Here is a 14,677-nt window from a genome sequence, read left to right on the forward strand (position 1 = left end):
AACTACTGAAAAGCATGTAGGTTATTAACACTGGCATGAATTTTGTTTTGCCAATAAAAAATAAACATGCACCAGGTTCATATCGGATTGTTTAATCTCCATCTTAGTCCGTTGCTTCTTGTGCCTTCCATTTAATTGTTACTGCTGTGCAATCAGAGGCCAGACTTAAGGGAAGGGTTGCAGAAGGGGAGGACAGGAGTTTGCCACATGTTATGGTGGAAATGTGCAAAAGGATTTGGAAGTTGCTTTGGGGAGGAGGGTGAAGCATCGTCAGACCTCTAGATTTCTTTCTTCTTTCTGGAACAGAAAGAACAGAGTTATTGTTTGAAAAGGACCCACACTTTCTGTGCCTTAGAGCAGAAAGCTTTATATATTAATCTCTATACAGATAAAGACACATAATTCGGATTGTGTTGGGCAGAAGATGCTTTTGGACCTTCCATGTGATGGAGAGCGGGGAATGAGGTGGGGAAGCAACCAAAAAGGTTGTTCCCCAACAGTGGCTGGAATCCAGATTAAGTTACTCCTGAGTAGTATTGTTGAAATCAATCATTTAGACTACTCTCTGGGCAGTGATGATGATGATGATGATGATGATGATGATGATGATAATAATAATTCAATTTCTATGCCACCCTTCCAAAAATGGCTCAGGGTGGTTGACATAGAGAAATAATAAATAAATAAGATGGCTCCCTGTCTCTAAAGGGCTCACAGTCTAAAAGATAGACACCAGCAACAGTCACTGGAGGTACTGTGCTAAGGGTGAATAGCATTTAGTAGATTAATAGCATTCAGTAGATTAGTCTGGAAGTCAGCCAGTGTCTGTGAAGTGAGAGGAAGGGTGTGTGTGTGTGTGTGTGTGTGTGTGTGTGTGTGTGTGTGTGTGTATGTGTGTGTACACACTTCTAGGGACTTGCAATCCCAGCCAAAGTGGCAATTGTTGTTTCCATATGTGATCCATATGTGGTCCATCTTTGTATAGACATATTAAGGATATTAAGGACCAGACCCCTACTGGATCAGACACAGGGTCTGTCTAGTCTAGCATCCTGCTTCCAAGGACCAACCAGATGCCTCTAGGAACCTCGCAAGCAAAGCCTGGAGGCCGTAACCTTCCCCTGCTGTTGCTCCTTTGGTGTTCAGCAGTCTGCAGCCTCTGAACCTGCAGGTGGCCTATGTCCATCAAGACCAGCAGCCACGGATGGATTTATCCTCCATGGATTTGTCCAAGCCCTTTTAAAGCCATCCAAGCTAGTGACCATCGCCACATGTTGTGGCAGTGAATTCCCTTGCTCACATAAGTAGCTTCTTTCAGCCCCATTCACTCGTTATATCCAACCCCTGTAGTATACTAGGTACAGATCTATACACCAGGTGCAATTATTCACATATGTTGGACACAGGTGTAGCAGTACACTTCCTGTCTGCACTGCAGCCTGCATTTCAGGGACCTGTACCCAGGTTCACTTTTAAAAAAACCCACATACTGTCATTCACACAAAAACATGTACAGACACCTGTATACAGCGTAATGTCTGAATAGGGCTTTTGTCTGTCCCTAATCGCTTCTCATATTATTGGTGAGAACTAAATTATGCCCCTCCTCATCTCTTCTTGAACAGAGAAGAAGCAAATCCTAGAAGGCCAGAGAGCTGAGAGGGCCCGAGACAGCAGTGAAGGTAAGTGGGGCTGCGATGGCTGGTCCATGGACAAACAAAGGGGGAGGCAGTGCGGTGCCAAGGTCTCTCTGGCTGAGCCTGCTTGCAAAGTCTCTGCAACATGCCACTGAGCATCAGAACGGTGAATGAGATCTTGCTTGTGCTCTAGTGATGGGATCTCCAGCCAGTGGCTGAAGAATGGATCAGAACATCCATCCAGGGTTTTACACTGTTTTGTTGTTTGTTTCATGGTATTTTATATTTTTAATTGTTGATTGATTTTAACTGACTTTCTATTATTTGTAAACTGCCCTGAGCCAGTTTTGGAAGGGCGGTATAAAAATCGAATGAATGAATGAATGAATGACATAGGAAGCTGTCTTCTACCAAGGCAGACCATTGGTCCATCTAGCTCCGTATTGTCTATAACAGGCCTGCTCAACTTTGCCCCCCAGCTGTTTTTGGACTAAATCAAAGTAAAGTTGTGCCGTTGAGTCGGTGTTGACTCCTGGCGCCCAGAGCCCTGTGGTTGTCTTTGGTAGAATACAGGAGGGGTTGACCATTGCCTCCTCCCACGCAGTATGATATGATGCCTTTCAGCATCTTCCTATATCCCTGCTGCCCAATATAGGTGTTTCCCATCGTCTGGGAAACATACCAGCGGGGATTCGAACCAGCAACCTGTTGCTCCCTAGGCAAGTTACTTCCCCTCTGCGCCACTAGGTGGCATGCCATGTTTTTGGACTACAACTCCCGTAATACAAATCCCTCTCTCAGCAAGAGAGGATCTCCCTATGCCACTGGCTCATCTGGTAGTGACTCAGGAGTGGGCCTTCTTGGTAGTTGTTCCTAGGCTGTGGAATGCACTCCCTCTAAACATTCCTGGTTTAACATCTTTGCCAGCCTTCAAAAGAGCTCTCAAGACACATTTTTTTCCAGCCGGGCTTTTAGTAATCTCTGAATGTTTTAAATTTTTTAATTGCTGTTTTTAACCGATTGTTTGTTTTTGTTTTTCTTGTGTTTATTTTTGTGCAAAACCAAGAGCCTTTGGAGTCAGGCAGTATATAAATTAAATAAATTTATAAATAACCACAACAGTAATAATAATCCCCAGCCACAGTGGCCAATAGTCAGGGATTATGGGAGTTGAAGGCCAACATCTACAAGAGGGCCAAAGTTGAGCAGCTTTGGTCTACATCCCTAAGGGGGAAGTCTCTTCCAGTGCTCACACATGTAGTCTCCCATTCAAATGCACACCAGGGTGGGCCCTGCTTAGCAAAGGGGACAATTCAGGCTTGCTACCACAAGACCAGCTCTCCTCCCATAAGTAGGAGTTGTAGTCCAACAACATCTGGGCACCCAAGGTTGGGAACCTCAGCACAAGAAGAACACCCTTGGAAGCACCCAACCAGCTGCTTGTAGCTTCCACATTTTTTAAAAAAAATCCTGCTTCAGACGTTGACACCCTCCTGGGCTACCCTTTCCGAAGGGCAATGTGCCAAGGGGTCCCCCTCAGCTCCTGGAATGAGAACCAAGCCACCTTCAAAGCTCAGGAGAGTGTCTCTGTCTTTCCGTCCCGTGTCTCAGGTTGTTACTTCGACGGTGACAAGACCTGGCGAGGCGCAGGCACACACTGGCACCCTGTGGTTCCCCCCTTCGGCCTCATCAAATGTGCCATCTGCACCTGCAAGGTGAGCTTGTCAAGCAGCCCTCGGAGGGGAGATTTAGACCAGGGTTTCTCAACGTGTGGGTCCCCAGATGCTATTGGACTTCAACTCCCATAATCCCCAGACCCAGTGGCCTTTGGTTGGGAATTATGGGAGCTGAAGTCCAATTACAGCTTCTCAACCCACATGTTGAGAAGCCCTGATTTAGACCACACCGAGAATGCCAGAGTTCATGGCCCACCTCCCTGCTCTTAGCCCCTGCTCTCTACTGCCCCTCAGAGTTCGCACTGGGGGTTGTGGGGTTACGCCTGTGACTGGGCCGCCCCTCTTTGGAGTCCAGGTAAGGGCTCGCCTTTCTGGATGTTCCTCTGTGGCAGTGCTTCCCAACCTGGGAGCTTCCAGATGTTGCTGAACTAGGACCGGGAAGACCCGAGTTCAAATCCCCATTCAGCCATGAAATCCACTGGGTGACTCTGGGCCAGTCATGTCTCTCTCTCAGCCTAGCCCACCTCACAGGGTTGTTGTGAGGATAAAAATAAGCATGGACACCACTCTGAGCTCCTCGGAGAAAGAGCAGGATATAAATGCAATTAAATAAATAAAAATTAATTGATTAAAACTACAATTCCCATCCCACCCCAGCTATAATTTATTGTGGCTGGGGGTGATGGGAGTTGTAGTTCAGCAACATCAGGAGGCCCCCGGGTTGGGAACCACTGTTCTGTGTGGGGAGCGGGGAGCCCTTGCCCGTAGAAAACTAGGCGTCAAGAAGAAGGGTTCTGGTGCCACATTCTTGGTGACGTGCTAGATTTCTGTGTGAAAGGAGGTTGCTTGCTGGGAGGAGCATTCGGTCGTGTGAGCTGCCAACCTCTAGCCTGAAGCGTTGCCGCTGCCCTAGACATGTTTTAAGAGCTCGATTGTGGCTTGCCTCACTCCGTTTGCCGCTGAGCAACAGAATGCTTCCATCCCTCTTCTCCCCCAGAATCAAACGGCGACATAGCTGGTGTCCTCCGTGGAGCGGTCTGCTTAAACCAGGCCTGCTCAACTTCGGCCCTCCTGAAGATGTTGGCCTACAATTCCCATAATTCCTGGCTATTGGCTGCTGTGGCTGAAAATTATGGGAGTTGTAGTCCAAAAACAGCTGGGGGGCCTAAGTTGAGCAGGCCTGGCTTAAACGTACACCTAAACTGGGGTGAAGCAGGAGGAGCGCTCTGGGCTGGTCCACACAATCCTCAGTAGGGTAGGACAAGCACCCGATTCCAGCCCGGGAGCTGTTTGAGCTCCCGTGTTGTGGCCGTGTGCTCATCCAGAGCCAGCTAGGAGGCGGGGAAGGAGGCCTCCGTCCGACCCAGCCGCTTTCCCCAGCTGTTCAGTGAGGTGGGAGGGGAAAGCCCTCGACCCAGTGCGGGTTTTGCGGAAGATCACGTCTTCCCCCTGCCCCGTACCTTGTGGTCGACTCGGACACGATCATGGAAACCGGAGCACGCACAGCTCATGAACTCTGCCTCTCCTATGAAAGATTGTGTGGAGCAGTCTTCTACATAACATCACAGCCTGGTGGGGAGTTAGCAATAGCATTTCAGGTGCCCAAACAAAGAGCAAGTGAAGCTCACCCATGTCTCTTTTGGGGGTGCAGGGAGACCAGGTGGGTGGGTTTTGTGGTGGTTTGCAGTGACATGAAGGAGGTGGTCTGAGATGCCAGAAGACTGTGTGTGTGTGTGTGTGTGTGTGTGTGTGCGCGCGCGCGCACCAGGGGCATAGCGATGCCACCGATGGTCCCTGGCCGCCTAGCCACACCCCTGCATCTGACATCAGGCACCAAGGGGGCGGGGTCAGGTTTGCAAATGGGTCCGCACGCCTGAGCCTTGCAGCTCTGTTTTTGAGCAACTTCAGCCAGCCCTGGGTTCCCAGCCTGGCCAGCAACCCCTCTCCCTGCCTTTGCAAGCTCCCTGCCACTGCTGCAAACGTGGCACTGGATGTTGTTGACTCACAAATGGTGCACAGCCCCGTTTGTAAGCCCAACCATGCCCCCTTCGCATCTAAGGTCAGATGCAGGGGGCATGGCTGGGGCACCAGGCACAGCCCCCAGGCATAGTGGCCAAGTTTCTTTGAAATCACCCACCACCACCACCCCGCCGCGCAATGGTGGGTCCGCCCTGAGATGCATGTGTATGCACATGAGTAGGCCCGAGTGTGTTTGTCTAGGGCAGGGCTGCACAACTCAAATGCCCTAGTGGGCTGGAACCATCCACAACTTGGCATGCAGGGGCCAAAGTCAATTTTAGCACATTACATTAAAATTATTATTAGTTACCTGTGGATCTATTCCCCCTGTCAATGGACCCATAGTTTCAACCAAGGATGGGGGCCAGAAAATAGGTCCTGCCCCTCCTCAATCAGTGGGGTCCCTGGAGTGCATGTCAGCCCCAAATAGATGCCAAGTCCTCTCCTCTTCCTAAATTGGAGAAACCGCCTTGGGGTTGTCTTTTAACGAAAGGCGGTATATAAATGCAAAAATAAATAAAATAAATAAAAGATAAATAAATTGTCATTGCTTTCAGGCTGCAATGCTTGGCCTGCATAGGAACACCATGGAACATATTTATGAGAAAACATGCATAATATGGCGCTATAAGGCAGTTTCCAGATCCTGCATTGCTGCAGGATACCTGGGGGCCGGTAAAATAGCCCTTGTGGGCTGAATCTGGGCCCCGGGCCTTATGTTGTGCTGGCCCGGTTTCGGGTGACAGTCCAGCCAGGTAAGTCCAGCCTCTTCTCCGCCAAGCCTCACAGTGTGCTCCGTGCACCCACTTCCTTTCTCCCCGCAGGGCACCACAGGGGAAGTGCACTGTGAGAAGGTGCAATGCCCCCGCCTGACCTGCAGTAACCCCATCCGGGCCAGCCCCTCGGACTGCTGCAAGCAATGCCCAGGTGAGCCAGAGCTGCACTCTCTGCAGCCAATCCGTTTGCTGCCACAACTCAGGTGCAGCAGGAGAGAGGTTGAGAGGAAGCTGCCGCCTACTGAGTCAGACCCTTGGTCCATCTAGGCCAGTATGGTCTACTCTGACTGGCAGCAGCTCTCCACGATTTCAGTCAGGTTCTCTCCCAGCCCTACCAGGAGATGCTGCCAGGGACTGAACCCGGGACCTTCTGCACCCAAAGCAGATGCTCTTCCAGTGAGCTACTGTCCTTCCCAGGGACGTTGCTGCTTAAGGAGTTAGTGGCAAAACTCTGTATTCTCCCTTCTTTCTACAGCACCGGAGAGGAGCCCCTCTGCACTTTCAGACATGATGCAGGCAGACGGCCCCAGGGCCTGCAAATTTGGACGGCAGTGGTACATGCACAATGAGAGCTGGCACCCCACGGTGCCCCCGTTTGGGGAGATGAAGTGCATCACCTGCTGGTGTGTGGTAAGTGAGCAAGAGCCAGCGGTGGCGTGGGGAGGAGCAGCAACGTGGAGAGCCAGCGTGGTGTAGTGGTTAGAGTGCTGGAGGACTAGGACCGGGGAGACCTGAGTTCAAATCCCCGTTCAGCCATGAAACTAGCTGGGTGACTCTGGGCCAGTCACTTCTCTCTCAGCCTAGCCTACTCCACAGGGTTGTTGTGAGGAGAAACTTAAGTATGTAGTACACTGCTCTGGGCTCCTTGGAGGAAGAGCGGGATATAAATGTTAAAAATTTTAAAAAATTAAATTAAAAGAACACGTCCTGCTTCTTAGATCAGGGTTGTGGTTGGTTGGTTGGTTGGTTGATTTATTATTTAAAATGCGTATAACCCCACCTTTCAGCCTCATTTAAGGGAACTCAATAATGGCTTACTAGAAATTTTAACGTTCGGAACTAAATTAATAAAATTTGAAGGACGTTGCTTGGAAGCCTGGCTGTTTTGATTCGGAGGAGGGCATGCCGTGATTCAGGGTGGGTGCGCCATTGCTTGCAGTGTCAAAGAAACACCCCGGACACCCCCCATGGGTCATATGCTGCATCTGGTGGCCTTGGCGGCCTCGAACAGAAGGTTGAGCAGCCAGGCCAGTTGCTCTTAGGGGTCTGGAACAATGTTCCCTCCAACAGGGAGTGCCAGACGTTGTTGACTACAACTCCCAGAATCCCCACCTGCAATGGCTTTTGCTTGGGGACTCTGGGAGCTGTAGTCCACAACATCTGGGAATCCCTGTTAGAAGGAACACTGCTGTGGAGGCAGTCCCCAGAGCCTGGTGCTCCTAAAACGGTTGCATCCGAGAACCACAGGAGGCGAAACTCCATAGAGTGGAGCCACATAAAGGTTTGTTTCCAGGAATTCAGTGCAATGGCTGACAATCTGTGTGCAATGACTTTCCTAAAGCCATGGACAGCGTTAGGTTATTCTGGACATTTGTATCCCGCTCTTGGGGCCAACACCTCCCAAAGCAGCAGGCAATTTAAAACAAAGAGTTGCACTAAATACAAGGATAAAACAACCTTTGAAACAATCGCAGCAGAAGGGAGATCTATTCTTCCCCAGAGGGAAAGTATTGAAAAGTTAGCGGTCCAAATGAGGCGGGTTTGGGGCAGGGTCATTTGGGGAAGTGGTCTGTAAGGAATCCAGGTCCCAGGCCATTGAGGGTTTTGAAGATTAACACCAGCACCTTGTGTTTGGGGTACCCAAATGCCTTGGGCCAGATCCTTGTAGAAGGATGAATGGAGCACGGCATGGGTTTTTAGCCCTGCAGAGATGGGTTGCTATGCCCTTTCTGTAGACTGACACACACACACACTCCACCGCCACATCCAAGTTTCAGCTCTTGTGTAATCTCTTCTTTGTCCCCTTCTCAGTCTGGGGAAACGCACTGCCAGCGCCAAGAATGCTCGCCTGCCTCTTGCTCCGGAGAGGGGAAGAAAGAGGACAGCTGCTGCTCCACATGCCAGGGTAAGTGTGTGAGTGCACACAGGAGCGGAAGGCTGGCAGGGAGCCCTGGGACACCCCCTCCCCCTGGCACACCCCTGAGCACACACACACACACCCCTGCATCGGCACACCACCTGCATCCACGTAGGGCCCACCCAAGTACATTTCCCTGGGAGTGATGCTTGAGAGATAGTGGGGTGTGTGTGTGTGTGTGTGTGTGTGTGTGTGTGTGTGTGTGTGTGTGTGCACACGCATACTTGTAAGTACTGCAATTGCCAATCTGAAACTAGGAAGAATGCCACCTTTTTTAATTAGTCTGGGTCTTATGCCTTTAAGAGAGCCACCTAATGGCACAGCAGGGAAATGACTTGACTAGCAAGCCGGTTACAGAGAGCAGAGTTCTGGTAGGGGTGGGGTGTGCAGAGAGGAAAGGGGCTTAACAGGGGAGGCAAAGAAGAAACCACTGAGACTCAATCAGAGCAGAAATGCTTTTAAGAACATAAGAACAGCCCTGCTGGATCGGGCCCAAGAAGGCCCATCTAGTCCAGCATCCTGTTTCACACAGTGGCCCACCAGATGCCGCTGGAAGCCCACAGGCAAGAGGTGAGGGCATGCCCTCTCTCCTGCTGCTACAGTGCAGCGATGCAAATTTCATGAGCGAATTTTTTTTTTTTAAGATCTGATTGGAGTGGCGCACCCCTCACTTGTTGGATCTGTGTGGTAGGCAGGCTACTGCTAAAGCCACGTCAGCTGGGGCAGAAATAAAGGGGAGCATCCGGGAGCAAAGCGGATGGGCCAAAAGGACTGCTCAGCGGACCATCCGGCTTCACAGCAGAGGCCTGGATCGGATGCCTTCACGTCCCCTTCCCACTGGGCGGATTGGTGGTTCCAAAGGTCCCTGTCTGAGCCTGCCACCCTGGGAGCTGAGCTAGAGCAAGTCCCAACTCCAGTTAGGCGCCGTGGATGCCGCCAGAGTGGCGTGCCCCCCACCACACACACACACGCACATCCTGGTCAGTTTCCATGGAGGCTGCCTTCTCACATCCCCTTCAGGATGCCTTGCAAGGAGCACACAGGGGCGTCTTTGAGCTCAGCCTCCCTCCCACCCACCCTTGCCTTTGTTGGAAATTCTCTGTGGTGAGAGAATCCCTTTCTCATTATAGCAGAGTGCACAGAGGCACAACACAGCGGAAATTTAGTTAGGCATGCGTGTGTGCGGAGAGTAAAGTAACTTGGAGCCAGTTCATAGTTGCAAATCAATAGAAGTGGTATTTATTAGAGAACTCCATTCTAGATAGGAAAGTGAGGAGATAGGATCTCTAATCTATCTATCTAGCTGGATGCAGATGGATTCTGCATCCTCTCTGCACACATGGTGCACGGAGAGAGGCTTGCCATGTTGCAAGGTAGGCGGGCAGGTAGGAAGAGAGAGAGGGAAGGAAGTTGAATTCCCTAAGAGTAGCAATCTACATTTCAAAGGGATAGCATCAGAGCAGTGGAGAAGGGATGACCAATGTCTTGACTCTCTAGCCCTCTGACTTACTAGTCTGTCCTCCACTGTCGGAGGCAAAGAGACAGCGCAAAGTCCTTTAACTTCCAACAGCCTTGACCTTTGCTATCCACCTTCCTTTGTTCTGCAGCCCCGAAAGAAACTCGCGAGAACCTTCGAGACGAGGCCAGGGGCTCCTGGGAACACTAGCTGGCCAGCTGGAGCTCAGAAGCCCGGAAGCCCACCAAGGCATCATCACCAAGTCACTGCTGAAGCTCCAGGCTTTGCAAGGTCTCCCTAAACCTCCCCAGGTTTTGGTGGCTTCTTCAGACGACCAGAGGTGCCCTCTGATTCCATCCCAGGACAAGCAGCCATTCCGTGGAGTGCCCGGCGCGGTGCCCTCCTCTGCCCACTGGCCTGACCCTCCTCTGCCTTTGGCACCTGGCTCCATGGAAGGAGAAGGTCCGGGACCCCAGGGGCCACTTAGGGACTGTGTATGGACACCAGGCACAGCTGTATTTGCCAGCGCGGCCTCTGTGGCCCAACAGAGCAATGAATAAACCTCTCCTAGGGGCGGGTTCCTGGGCGCTGCCAATCGCAATGGAAGACGCCTGAACAGTGCAATGACGAATTCAACAGGCAGCGCCCCCCCGCCCCGCCCCCCGTCGACTTCTACGTGTCTCTGATGGCTCCAAGCAAAACTGTGTCGCCGTTGTGCCTTTTGGCTTTCATGATACCCATTCCAAAAGGGGGGGTGGGGGTGGGGGGAGCACATGGGAAGTGTCCCCACCCACCCACCCCCGACTAGCCTGTAAATAGTGTACAATTTCTCCTTCTTGGCTGCATCTCTTATTTTGTTTGTGGGGGCACAGCCTGCTTTGGTTGGTTGTGTGATTTATGTTCCCCATGGGTAAGAGCCCCGCTTCCCCTGCCCCTTGATTGCTACCGGAGAGTATGTATTTATTAAAAGAAAAATGGAGAAAAAGACAAGAAGCTGGGGCAAATGGCTTGTGGTTCCTATAATCCGCCGTTCATTCCTCCCACGGCTCCCAGCCCCAATGCGATCCTGATTGCATGTGCAGAGTTATATTGCCCAAAGTCGTCATTCAGAGTGCTAATGTAAATAGAGCTTGCACCATAGAGATGTTGGGGACTGAGCAGAACTCCTGTCTGCGTCCATAGGGTGGTCTGCTTAGTAGTCCGTAAAAGTTGTAGCTAGCCATCTTGGGGGAGGGGGAAATCGAGAAACCATCACCCAATGTTCTCCTTTAGAGAGGAGAGCTGTTCTTGTGGTAGCAAGCATGACTTGTCCCCATAGCTAAGCAGGGTCTGCCCTGGTTGCATATGAATGGGAGACTTGATGTGTGAGCAATGTAAGATCTTCCCCTCAGGGGATGGAGCCACTCTGGGAAGAGCATCTGGGTTCCCAGTTCCCTCCCTGGCAGCATCTCCAAGATAGGGATGAGAGAGACTCCGGCCTGCAACCTTGGAGAAGCCACTGCCAGTCTGTGAAGACAATACTGAGCTAGATAGCTCAATGGTCTGACTCCGTATGTGGCAGCTTCCTATGTTCCTATGTAATATGGAACAGCTGATTAGAAGCAGGGCCATAGCCTAGTGGCATCTGCTTTGCAGGATGAAGGTCCCAGGCTCAAGTCCCGGCATCTCCAGGTAGGGCTGGGAAAGACCTGCCTGAATCCTTAGAGAGGAGCTGCTGCCAGTCAGAGTAGAGCTAGATGGACCCATGGTCTAACTCCGTAGATATGTGACTTGTTTTACTATGCTTACCTCCCCCCACAAACATCACTTTGCTCTGGTACCCCACATAGGCATTGCAAGCAGAGTGTGGCTCACCGCCAGTGCAGGCTTTCAGTCCCATCGTGGGCATTCAGGTGGTGTGTCACACTAGTCTTTCAGAGCTCCATGGCGCCTCCTTCCATGGTTCAGCCTCAGGACTTTTCTAAATGTGCAGCCAGACACAAAATGTGCAGTGCCAGGTTGGGGGGGATGTGCAAAATAACCTTTGCACCGTTCCAAGATTCAAGCCATGGAAAGTTTGTATTCTGTCTTCTCTGCTGCTGTGAAAAAAAAAAAAAGAAGAAGAAGAAGGAAAAAAAGACTGATATTGTGAAAAGCCAAGTGAGTCGTCCAGGCTCCTCTAGATCTCCACATTCGGATACTGCAGGCAGGCTCCTTACCAAGAGAGGGGAAGTCGGAAACTAAATTGTGGTCTATCAGGCACAAGAACCTATACAAACTTGCTATCTGTGTATCTATCAGTGTCCAGATAGGATTCGCTGGAGGAAAGGATCTCTGGATATCGGCAGGGTTCATTTCTAACTAGAATGCACAGGTGTGTTGTAGCAGTGCGTGCTATATGTGTGACATATAATCACGTGCAACTGTGCGGTTCCAGATTTTTCTTTTTTACAAGCCCTGTTAAGCCGGCTGAATATTCCAGCTGGCTGCTAAAGAGAATTTTCATCTATGGACTCCCAGTAGGTCTAGAAACAATGGCGTGGATGTGCCTCCTAGTGGTAGGAAAGAGTTCATAGGCACATAGGAAACTGCCATATACTGAGTCAGACCATTGGTCTATCTAGCTCAGTATTGTCTTCACAGACTGGCAGCAGCTTCTCCAAGGTTGCAGGCAGGAATCTCTCTCAGCCCTCTCTTGGAGATGCTGCCAGGGAGGGAACTTAGAACCTTCCACTCTTCCCGGAGCGGCTCCATCCCCAAAGGAGAGTATCTTGCAGTGCTCACACAACAAGTCTCCCATTCATATGCAACCAGGGCAGATCCTGCTTAGCTATGGGACCAAGTCATGCTTGCTGCCACAAGACCAGCTCTCCTCTCCTCTTCAACTGAGCCCACTCCTGTCTCTCCACACCTCCCCAGCAATACTGGAGAGCGAGGGATGGTGGCCCACATTCAGGATTCAGAAAAGGAGCCAAAGGACTTCCATAGACGGTCGGTTTTCAGCCTTGGGTCCCCAGATGTTATGTGACTATGACTCCCATCACCCCCGGCCACAGTGGTTGGGGATGATGGGAGCTGTAGTCCAACAACATCTGTGGACTCCAGGTTGTGATCCCCTGAATTGAATGTCTGAACGGTGTGTGTTTGTTCCCTGCCTTTCCTGTAAATGCCAACCAAGGCAACTTGCAACACAACACAGAAACAAAAGCCATAATCCAAAGTTGGCTGAATCATCGCCATATTTAAAAAGGGACACCTCAGTCCGTCCTAAAGGCTCAGTGGGAACATCAGACATGTATGTGGTGCTTGAGAGAAGAGGTTGAGCAAGTCTGAGGCTTGAGGGCCTGCCACAAAGCTGGCCCCACTCCCAAGAAGACCCTGCTACTCGGGAATGCCCACCAAGCCTCCGATGGCAAAAGCAGCCAGAGCAGAGCTCCCGATGACGGCCCGGGTCTATGGAGAGGAACATATGGGGCTGGCCCTTCAAGTCCTCGGACCCCAAGCCGCCCAGGGCTTTTAAGGGGAGCATAAGCACTCTGAGCTGAGCCTGGATTAGGGCTGCCAACTCATACTGAAGCTATTCCTGGAGTCCTGTGCCTCACCCCTGCCACGCCTTTTCACAATATCAAGCCATAACCATCTCCAGGATTGCCTTCAAGGCTCACCTGCAGATGGATGCTGATTCCCGGAGACTCTGGGAGGGCTGGCAACTCGAGCCTGGAATCTATCTTGGTACCCAGGATAGACGTGCCAAGCTGGGGTCATATGCTCCCAGTTGAGGACTCGGGCCTGTCGCTCAGTGGAAGGGCATCTGCTTTGCATGCAGAAAGCCCCGGGTTCAATCCTTGGCAGCTTCTCCGGGGAGGGCTGGGAAAGACGCCTGCCTGAAACCTGGGAGAGGCTGAGCCACTGGCACTCAGGAGTGGACAAAGCTGAGCTAGAGGGATCAGTCTTCTGAGTCGGTCCTTCCTGTGTCCCAATGAGGCACCTACTGTCACAGCTGGTGGGAAGGCTCAGAGATCAGCTCTCCTCTTGGTGTCACACACACACACAGTTGTTCAAGGTTGTTTTGCTACACTGGGTACCAATCTGCCGGACAAACGGAACCGGGGAAGACGCCTGCCTGAAACCTTGGAGAAGTCACTGGCAGTCAGTGCCGAGACAATCCTGCGCGAGATGGACCAGGGTCTGACTCGGTAGAAGGCGGCAGCGTCCTATGACTTCTGTGCTTCAGTGTGCAGGCCCAACGTGCAGACCTTGGAATTCTGCACCACTGGAAGTTCTGTTTGGGCACCAAGGGCAGCTTCCCAGCAGAGGCACTCTTACCCCTGGACTTTGGGGCTGAAGTCCAGGGCCTCCACACCCCCTGGCCCCCCCCCCAAATGCTCTTTAGTCTGGGTAGTGTGGTCGTCTGGCTGAACATGACGATGCTTGATTTGCAGGGGACAGGGGCCTCCAAAGGGCTTTCGGTCCAGGCCCCCAAATGACCTAGGTGCACCTCTGCTTCCAAGTAGAACATTAGAACAGGCTACCCGGGAAGAGGCCAGGGAATGGAGAACTGTGCCCAGGTGAGGCTCTTCCAGGAGCCTCCCTTCCATCCTCTGTTGAATGTCTGCCTGCGACACAGGTGTCTAAGACCACAGGGGCCTTTCAGAGGGGAAATGGCTGTGTGAGGTCAATCCTGTGCAGGCTCGGCCCCAAACAGGTGGTAGATGCTTGCCCAGAGAACAGACAATCTCCCCTTGTGCCATTGCATCGCGGCTCCCTCCTCCTTTCCTGCTCCCGGCCCCCATCCCCATCTGACGCCAAGGCTGCAGCTGCGTGTTCTGGCAAAGGCCAGCCCAGTGGGGCTGTCTGGACAACGAGGAAGTCCCCAGTGAATGGGGGACATTCTTTGGGATGCTCATAACTAAGCAAGAGATTGTGCCTGCGAAGGGTCTGGCCAAGGCACCAGGACAATCGTTTTTGTGGATCCACAAACAGAATATGCTGATCTT

The 14,677-nt window shown here is 51.6% G+C and overlaps 1 protein-coding gene and 1 long non-coding RNA gene across 4 annotated transcripts in view; one reads left to right on the top strand and one right to left on the bottom strand.

Annotated features, from left to right (window-relative positions):
* CHRD (chordin) overlaps positions 1–10,688 on the top strand; it is a 64,131-nt gene extending 53,443 nt beyond the window's left edge. For all 3 annotated transcript variants that reach the window (XM_053304374.1, XM_053304375.1, XM_053304376.1), the window contains 6 exons: positions 1,626–1,682; positions 3,249–3,352; positions 6,157–6,259; positions 6,584–6,738; positions 8,140–8,233; positions 9,853–10,688. In XM_053304374.1, the coding sequence (XP_053160349.1) occupies positions 1,626–1,682; positions 3,249–3,352; positions 6,157–6,259; positions 6,584–6,738; positions 8,140–8,233; positions 9,853–9,911 (572 nt within the window). In that variant the 3' untranslated portion in view covers positions 9,912–10,688. The remainder of the gene's footprint in view (positions 1–1,625; positions 1,683–3,248; positions 3,353–6,156; positions 6,260–6,583; positions 6,739–8,139; positions 8,234–9,852) is intronic.
* LOC128348753 (uncharacterized) lies at positions 77–5,106 on the bottom strand. Its single transcript, XR_008318293.1, has 2 exons — positions 4,774–5,106; positions 77–297 (listed from the first exon to the last, which is right to left on the bottom strand). It is a non-coding gene; the product is annotated as an uncharacterized LOC128348753 (long non-coding RNA).
* Positions 10,689–14,677: the final 3,989 nt, after the last annotated feature.

This window comes from Hemicordylus capensis, chromosome 3, assembly GCF_027244095.1.
Source record: "Hemicordylus capensis ecotype Gifberg chromosome 3, rHemCap1.1.pri, whole genome shotgun sequence".
NCBI lineage: Eukaryota > Metazoa > Chordata > Lepidosauria > Squamata > Cordylidae > Hemicordylus > Hemicordylus capensis.